This window comes from Xenopus laevis, chromosome 9_10S (assembly GCF_017654675.1).
Source record: "Xenopus laevis strain J_2021 chromosome 9_10S, Xenopus_laevis_v10.1, whole genome shotgun sequence".
NCBI classification, from domain to species: domain Eukaryota; kingdom Metazoa; phylum Chordata; class Amphibia; order Anura; family Pipidae; genus Xenopus; species Xenopus laevis.
Genome location: NC_054388.1, coordinates 5,842,998 through 5,852,421, shown reverse-complemented (window position 1 = coordinate 5,852,421; position 9,424 = coordinate 5,842,998). Strand labels below are relative to the sequence as shown.

Here is a 9,424-nt window from a genome sequence, read left to right as displayed (position 1 = left end):
ATCACGGCATCACGTGAGCGCCGAGCTAGCGGAGTAGCCTGTCATTGGGCAGGAAGTGAGTGAGCCGGAAGAGCAGCAGCTATTAGTGTCCCAAGGAGACTGTTCGTGCCCTGGCGGAGGTGCAGTGGATAGTGCGGGGCTGATACAGTCTATACAAGTCGTGCTGCGGCTGCAACTGTGACACACGAGAGGTAATTCAGCTCTGGCCTTGTTTATACGGAGATCTTACTTCTTGTTATTAATGTGCTGCCTATAGATTCTCATGCAGCGCTTGTACACACTGGCCCTTGTCTTTCCATTCTGCCTCCTTCATCTTCACTCATTATTCACCTCTTGTTACAGAATCTTTTCTATTGGTCTTCATTGTTTCTTTTAAAAATGTCCCTTCTACTTCTGACACTTGCACATAGTGCTCACTGCTCTGTAACCCTAAATGTACTATAGTTATTTGCCTTTTTCATCTGACTCCACCTTTTTAATGGGGGGGTCACTGACCCCATCTAAAAAAAAAAACAAATGCTCTGTAAGGCTACAAATGTATTGTTATTGCTACTTTTTATTCCTCCTCTTTCTATTCAGGCCTCTCCTATTCATATTCCTGTCTCTTATTCAAATCAGTGCATGGTTGCTAGGGTGATCTGGACTATAGTAACCAGATGGCTGAAATTGCAAACTGGAGAGCTGCTGAATAAAAAGCTAAATAACTCAAAAACCACAAATAATAAAAAATGAAAACCAATTGCAAATTATCTCAGCATATCACTCGCTTCATCGCACAAAGTTATTTTAAAGGTGAACAACCCCTTTAAGGAGTATTGGGGGGGTCTTTTTAAATGGTAAGAGTTATCCTTCCTCAGGGCACTTTAAAGGTATTGGGGGGGTTCTTATAGGGGGCATTGAGGAGGTGATTGTAATGCAGAAACTGCAGTTTACAGAGATAGAATATATGACAGAGGACAAAGATACAGGTATGAAATCCGTTATCTGGAAACCCGTTATCCAGAAAGCTATGAATTTCTGAAAGGCCGTCTCCCATAGACTCATTATAATAAAATAACCCAAATTTTTAAAAATGATTTCCTTTTTCTGTGTAATAATAAAAAAGTCGCTTGTACTTGATCCCAACTAAGATATAATTGATCCTTATTGGAAGCAAAACCAGCCTATTGGGTTTATTGAATATTTACTTGATTTTCTAGTAGACTTAAGGTATGGAGATCCAAATTACGAAAAGATCCCTTATCCGGAAACCCCAGGTCCTGAGCATTCTGGATAACTGTTCCCATGCATGTATCTTGTACTTGATCCCGACTAAGATATAATTAATCCTTATTGGAAGCAAAACCAGCCTATTGGCTTTATTTAATGATTCTATGATTTTCTAGTAGGCTTAAGGTATGGAGATCCAAATCACAGAAAGATCCATTATCCGAAAAACCCCAGGTCCTGAGCATTCTGGATAACAGGTCCCGTACGTGTACTTTGGGAGGAGTACAAATATGGCAAAAATGGTTTTTTTCAAGACCCACTAAATATGTTAATGAGCATTACTTTGTGGCCAAAGATAAAACTATTTGTAACCCAGTTACACAATTACAGTTGTCCAATCAAATAGCCCAGATGAAAGAGCATCAGTAGGTCAGTACTGCATTATACAGTATATATATATATATATATATATATATATATATATATATATATATATATATATATATATATATATATATATATATATATACTCTCTCATTTCCCACAGAGCCGCTCCTGCTAGGATTATGTCCGTGGCCTTGACTAGGATCTGCTTCGCCCATAGAAAACACGCTTTGAGGCTCATTTGCCGAGAACCGCCGGGTCGATGGTCCCTCCCCATTGTAGCCTCTCAGGGTCGCGACCTCCACACCTCCTTAGCGGCGTCTGCCGGTCATAACAAGTGGTCGAAAGTAAAACATATTAAGGGCCCCAAGGATGAAGCAAGGGCCCGGATATTTGCCAAACTCTCCATGATGATGAAAGTAGCAGTGAGAGGTAAGAGAAGTAACTCAGGTCCAGGACCTCTAGCAAACGAACACACGTTTTCTGTCTTTGGTCTGATCTAGAGAAAGACTTGAAACAGATATTTGGTTGGTGAATGGGCAGTTTATTTTCTCATGTTTATTGTATACATCCAATAAGTGGCCCGGCTGTGCTGCAGTTTTTGAAATAGCCGGGCCCCCCTTGGCACCGCCACTTGGGAAGTCCTGAAAAAAGCCGAACTGTCAAAGTCCAGAGCCCCCAAAAAGACCCCAACTTGAAGTCCCGAAAAGACCTGAAGTGAAAAAAAGAGACGAACGTCAAGTCCTAAAAAGACCCGAAGTCACGAAAAGAGCCAAACTTGAAGTTCTGAAGCCACGAGTTCAGTTCTACTGAACACCAATGTGTTTTTTTTGTTTTTTTTAAAACCCTAGCCACCTACTTTACAGGCCCCTGCCACCAATGTTTTTTATTTTTAAATATTCTCTGGGGCCCCAGCATTTTTTTTTAACTTGTAAGGGGGGCCTTGGCACCAATATTTTTTTTTAACTTATGGGGGGCCCTGTCCACCAATGATTTTTAAAAAAAAACTTTTATAGGGGGCCCTGGTGCCATAGTTTTTCTTTTTAACTTATGGGGGGCCCTGACCATCGATGGGTTTTTATAACTTGTGTGTGGGGGGTTTACCGTTTTTAGCGCTGATATCTGTGTGGTCTTATAACTATGGTGTGGGGTGGGCGGGATCTGGGTTGGAGAATTTTTTCACACGGGGCTAATGGCAGCCCTGAGTGTAGGGTCTGGAGAGGGATAACGCTCTTGCTCTTCTTTAACAGAAGGAGGACCTAACCCAGACCTGAACAGCACCTTATACCAACTCATTGAGCAGTGTCGGGAGAGGAACATGCCAAAGGCTTCCATAGAGGCGGCTATCAAAGGAGCGGTATGTCAGTACAATAAGCAACACAGGTCATTCTAAAAATCTCATAAGAAGGTCCAGACTCTAATTATGAGATACAGGCATGGGACCTGTTATCCAAACTGCAGTTTACGGAGATAGAATATATGACAGAGGACAAAGATACAGGTATGAAATCCATTATCTGGAAACCCGTCATCCAGAAAGCTACGAATTTCTGAAAGGCCGTCTCCCATAGACTCCATTATAATCAAATAATCCAAATTTTTAAACATGATTTCCTTTTTCTCTGTAATAATAAAACAGTCGCTTGTACTTGATCCCAACTAAGATATAATTAATCCTTATTGGAGGCAAAACCAGCCTATTGGGTTTATTTCATGTTTATATGATTTTCGAGTAGACTTAAGGTGTGAAGATCCAAATTAAGGGAAGATTTGTTATACGGGAAAACCCCAGGTTCTGAGCATTCTGGACAACAGGTCCCATACCTGTATGTGTATATGCCCTTTAATGTATTTTGGAAAGATGCTTAAAATGATTTTCTTTCGTCAAGCAAAATATAATTTTTTTTGGTATTTGGTTAGATTTGCTCTTTAATGGGTTGCAGGTCGTTAGCGATGACCCAATTATTAACCTGCTGCTCTGACCCCGTTTATATATCCGCAGGCAGACAAGTCTCTATAATAGATGTCCCGAATTCTTTTTGTGTGTGTCAGCCCCAACCTGACCGACCCACGAGGTCCTGAGGATATCGGGCCGGCTCACACATCACTACCAGTCATGTAATCAATTTGTTTTTTCTGTTTTAGGATAAAGCTAAACCATCTTCCTGTGTATTGTACGAGGGACGGGGGCCTGGGGGAGCTTCTTTGCTCATAGAGCTTCTAACTGACAACAACAGTCGCACCTATGCAGAAGTCAAGCTTTTGATGGGCAAAAATAGGTATTGATGCTTCTTTATAGCTGCGGATATAACTGTGTTTGCTAAATTGGGAGGAGACTTGTTTCCCCATCGCTCGTTCTGCTCAGGGTACTTTGCTTTCCACTTTGAGGCTCTGGAGTCTTAAAGGATTTGTTCACCTTCCAAATACTTTTTCAGTTGAGTTGTTTTCAGATTGTTCACCAGAAATAAAGACTTTTTCCAATTACTTTCCATTTCTTATTTCTTACCGTTTTTCCAAAATCTAAGTTTAAAGTCCCTGTCTCTGGTGTTTCAGTCTGGCGGCTCAGTAATTCAGGTGCTAAACTGTTAAATTTCTGCAACATTTAGGGGCAGATTTACATAGGGTTGAATATCGAGGGTTAATTAACCCTCAATATTCGACCATCGAAGTTAAATAGATTTAGCGCAAATCGTTTGATCGAATGAAAAATCGTTCGATCGAACAATTAAATCCTTCGAATCGTTCGATTCGAAGGATTTTAATCCATCGATCGAACGAATTTTCTTCGACCTAAAAAAGCTACCAAAGCCTATGGGGACCTTCCCCATAAGCTAACATTGACTTTGGTAGCTTTTAGGTGGCGAACTAGGGGGTCGAAGTTTTTTCTTAAAGAGACAGTACTTCGACTATCGAATGGTCGAACGATTTTTAGTTCGATTCGATGGTCGAAGTTGCCTTCGATATTCGCAGTTTTTTTCCTCTATTCCTTCACTCGAGCTAAGTAAATGGGCCCCTTAGTTGATACATTTCTCAGAAGCATCTGTACAATATTAGCGACTATTGTATCAATTCTAACAGCTGCCTTTAAAGGGGTGGTTCGCCTTCAAACAACTGGTTGTTTTCCGATAGATCACCAGAAATAACGACTTTTTCCAATAACTTTCTATTTTCTATGTGTCACCGTTTTTCTAATATTGTAGTATAAAGTGTCTTTTTTTCCCTTTCTAAAGCAGCTGTGGGAGGAGGGTCGCCGACCCTGTAAACTGATACATTTAGTTGATACATTTCTTATCTTTGTCCCTGCTGAGCAGAATCCCTGAGTTTCATCAGAGGCAGCTGTTAGAATTGATACAATAGTTGCTGATACTGCTGAGAAATGTATCAACTAAATGTTGCAAAATTGTAACAGTTTAGAGTCTGCGCCTGAATTACTGAGCTGCCAGACTCAAACACCAGAGACAAGAACATTTAACTTTAAACTTAAATTTTGAAAAAAAATAATGGAAAGTAACAGAAAAAAAGTGTTTCTGGTGAACAATCTGAAAACAACTGAACTGAAAGAAGTGTTTGGAAGGTGAACAACAAGCCTTCAATGAAATTCAGGGATTCTGCTCAGCAGTGACAGAGATAAGAAATGTATCAACTAAATATCTCAATTTAGAACAGTTTAGAGGGTCGGCGACCCCTCCCCAGAGCTGCTTTAGAAAGGTGAAAAATAAGACTTACACTTCAATATTAGGAAAAAAACGGTCACACATGGAAAATAGAAAGTCATTGGAAAAAGTCTTTATTTCAGGTGAACTATCTGAAAAACGTGTTGGAAGGTGAACAAACCCTTTAAAGTGGCCATACACGGGCAGATTAAAGGTGCCAATATTGGCCCTTTAGAACGATTTGACGGTTGATCTGCCAGTGTATAGGGGCTTCCGACAGGTCCCCATGATTGATATTAGGCCAAGATATCGATTGGGGAGGTTTGATTTCTCTAGGCGATTGAGGACGGCATTGGCTAGTTGATGTGGTTCCCATTCCGTCGGCGCCTATTCCCTTCATTGTAATACAATCTTTTGACCCGAGGGCCGAACATTCGGACTACCTCTATCGTCCTGCCATTGGTGGGAATATCGGGGAAAGACCCACTCGTTTGGCACGTTACTATCTACTATCTGAATGTTCTCCACTTGTTTGCATGGGTTTATTCACCAAAAAACATGAGGAAAGGTTATTTGGTTCCTGATGGAATTGACCCTAGTGTCTGTGAGTGTGATAGAGATCTTAGATTGTAGGTCTCTGGCCTAGTGAAGCTTACAATCTACGTGTGATCGCTAATTGCACCCTTTGCTTTCCAATCCACAGCGGGGTGATGTGTGATGGAGCCCGGCACAGTTTTGATAAGAAGGGGGTGGTGACTGTGCGGAGTCATGACCGAGACGGAAGTCGTGTCCCTCTAGAGAAGGCCCTAGAGCTAGCGATTGAGGCTGGAGCAGAAGATGTACAGGAAGCACAGGATGAGGAGGATAAGGACGTATATAAGGTAAACAAAATACTGGAAAGATGGTGGCTTGGTGTGGTGGTCTCATACAATTAAGTATATTATAAAGAGGTATAAATGTATATCTCATTATGTAAAGTAGGTCTCCCCAGAATGGTTACGTATGTAACAGCCTAGTAATACACCTCGTACAAACTGCGGTGCGCAAGGTCAGCTCTTTAAAGGGGAACTATCACTGAAATGAAAAGTTAATATAAAATATAAGCTCCAGCAAGAAACTTTCTGAATACAATCAATTAAAAATGATGTACCGTTTCTGGAATAATCAAGTTTATCTTCACTATTCCTCTCTCAGCATCTGTTTCTCTCTTTATTCTGTCTTCATTCAGGAATTGGGTGTCAGATATTCATTGACAGTTAGATCCAATATATCTTATAGGGAGGCTCCTTTTGCCTAGAAGATGTATTTAGAGCTCCCTCTATTAAACTCACCAGACATCATGTCTCTCTACATGCAGGATTTGTACAGTTATTTGTTAGATTTTGTTTTACTGGAATCAGTTATTTGAGTGAGCTCTAATACATCTGCTAGGAAAGGAGCCCCCCCCTATAAGATATATTGGATCTAACTGTCAAATATCCTACACCCAACTGCTGCAAGAAAAGAGAATGAAGATAAACAGATGCTGAGAAATAAATAGTGAAGATAAACTTGATTATTTCAGAAACAATGCAGCAATGCTCAGTCGTCTCTCATAGACTCCATTTTATCCAAATAATACAAATTTATAAAAATGATTTCCTTTTTTTCTGTAATAATAAAACAGTCGCTTGTACTTGATCCCAACTAAGATATAATTAATCCTTATTGGAAGCAAAACCAGCCTATTGGGTTTATTTCATGTTTACATGATTTTCTAGTAGACTAGATCCAAATTATATTATTAAAGAGCTAACGGCAAATGTAGAGTCTACATGCATTGATAATTGCTGCCTTATATTTAACTATCACATGACAGTTGCCAACTGAAATGAGTCATTGTCAAGTATTTTTATCTTTTTTTCCCCTCCCACAATGAAGTATATATGTGACATACCATCCCTGAGAGAGGTGCGCTCCAGTTTGTCCTCCTTTGGATTGGTGCCGATATCTTCTGGGGCGGAGTTTTGCCCGAAAACCACAGTGCAGCTCTCAGACACGGACATGGAACAGGCGTCTCATCTCTTGGATTTACTAAACAACCACCCGGAGGTTATTCGTGTCTACGATAACATTGAGTAAATAAATAGGACATCCTAAAAACAAGGCACTGCTCATCATGGATCATATAATATATACAATGGAATCAGAAGATATCAGAACAACGTCGTAGAGGAAAGTGGAACCAGTGCTGCTATTGTTACACTTTCCAAACTTCCATGAACATTAAATAGGAGATCTTTCTAGTACCAGATATTTATTGGATTTTATTTAAAAAAAAAAAAAAAAACCTTGGTTTTACAAGGAAAATTGGGGCTGGATAAGCATCTCCTGAGCAAGATTCAGTATGTATATTTTCATGCAGATTAATGCAATGAGAGGTTTCAGGCACAGATTTTATAGGTGCATCATTACACAATTATTATTATTTATTGTGCCTTTTTAAAAAACACAGAAAAGTTCACCTGACCAGCCTTAAAAACCATTGCACAAATGTATAATAAAAATTGGAATAGGCTAGTTTTTCCTCATCATACTTGTCATTAGATTCCCACCTCCCCTTCTCCTTTCCATTTAAAAGGAAAACATTAAAGGATAAGTAAACCTTAAAAACAAGTGAATGTAAAATTGACGAAGGGGGCTATTCTAAGCACTTTTGCAATGTACATTCGTTATTTATTTTTAATTTCAAGATATTAAGGGAAACATGTACTGTTAATATGAATGAATTTTGTTACAGCAGCGCCACCTGCTGGTCAGTTTCCCACCAGTCTGATCACCAAGTAGTCAAGGAAGTCGTCAGGAGAAAGAAAGAGGCTGCTCTGATGTTCTTCTGCTTAGGAATAAAATTAGAAACCTTTCTCACATCTTTCCTAAGCAGAAGAACATCATCCTCTTTCTTTCTCCTGACAACTTCCTTGACTACTTGCTGGTCAGACTGGTGGGAAAATGACCAGCAGGTGGCGCTGTTGGAACAAAATTCATTCATATTAACAGCACATGTATCCCTTAATATCTTGGAATTGAAAAAAAATAATGAATGTACATTGCAAAAGTTCCTAGAATATCCCCCTCATCAATTATACACAGTTATTTCCGTGTGATTTACAACTACTGACACGAGTAGCTTCCCCAAAACAAGCACCTGCTTTTCTGCCTGGTCTTTCCGTGTAGCAATGATTTAAACATCGTTTCCCAGGCCGATGCGTTTTTTTTTTTTCCCCCAACAGCCTGGGAAACAAATCTAGCGATTGTATTCAGTGAGGGTGCCTCACATTTTGAAATAGGGATTTCCTTGTCTTTTAAGCTTGCCTATTTTCCAGCTGTCATTTTGGATCAGTTCGTCTTTCCAGACTGTACAGCTCTGCTACGGGTAACTCAGTTCTCCAAAAATAAAACCAGAGAAGTATTAGCAGTGTCAATGAATGAATGGCATAAATACACGATATCAGTGTAGTGAAATATTTAAAATTTATTCCTTTGGCTACAAAATGCGTGTAACAGAGTATCTCCAGCCTATAACCAAACTGCCAGTGCTGTTGTTAGGCTACACACCCAACTCTAGAGGGAGGGGAGATTTACATAAGACCAGAATAGATTTGACATCCCTTGAATAAACACAACTCATGCTCATCACTAAAACCCTTCAAACGCAGTGCTCTATTTTCGATCGTGGTTTCACCATTTGGCCTGCAGGCCATCTCCAGCCCTTAATGTATTCCATTCCACCTACTCCTGACATCACTGGATAGCGACACAGCTTATTAAAGGACAGAAAGTCAAATGAGCAGCACCACCATGTTGGATAGGGTTTTACAAAGTGAATCTGGTAGAGATGAAAGAATATCAATCTTCTGACAAATACACATTGGATCAAAAGAGAGACAAAAGGGCAACACAGCTTTATAAAGTGTCATATTACTGTTCAATATCAATGTCAGTTCAAACATGAATGGAAAGCAGGTATATTAAAATACGAGGTTAATCCAAACTCATGTGGTCAATTCCAAACGTCTTAAAGGGGAACCATCGCGAAAATGAAAATGTAATATACGCTTCAGCATACTGAAATAAGAAACTTGCTAAATACAATCAATTAAAAATTCTGTACCGTTTCTGAAATAATCAAGTTATTCCTC

General features: G+C 39.7%; 1 protein-coding gene across 1 annotated transcript; it reads left to right on the top strand.

Annotated features, from left to right (window-relative positions):
- The first annotated feature begins 40 nt into the window (after window positions 1–40).
- On the top strand, window positions 41–7,805 carry taco1.S (translational activator of mitochondrially encoded cytochrome c oxidase I S homeolog). The gene is made up of 6 exons (XM_018238107.2): window positions 41–191; window positions 1,757–2,025; window positions 2,844–2,950; window positions 3,739–3,872; window positions 5,950–6,127; window positions 7,167–7,805. The coding sequence occupies exons 2-6, from the start codon at window positions 1,776–1,778 to the stop codon at window positions 7,365–7,367; spliced, it is 870 nt and encodes a 289-aa protein (XP_018093596.1). The 5' UTR covers window positions 41–191; window positions 1,757–1,775; the 3' UTR covers window positions 7,368–7,805.
- Window positions 7,806–9,424: the final 1,619 nt, after the last annotated feature.

Excerpts from the sequence above, each read along its gene's own strand:
- taco1.S (XM_018238107.2), top strand. The coding sequence starts at position 1,776 with ATGTCCGTGGCCTTGACTAGGATCTGCTTCGCCCATAGAAAACACGCT. Across the intron at positions 2,951-3,738 it reads AGGCGGCTATCAAAGGAGCG|GATAAAGCTAAACCATCTTC; the intron begins GTATGTCAGTAC and ends TTTCTGTTTTAG. Across the intron at positions 6,128-7,166 it reads AGGATAAGGACGTATATAAG|TATATATGTGACATACCATC; the intron begins GTAAACAAAATA and ends CCCACAATGAAG.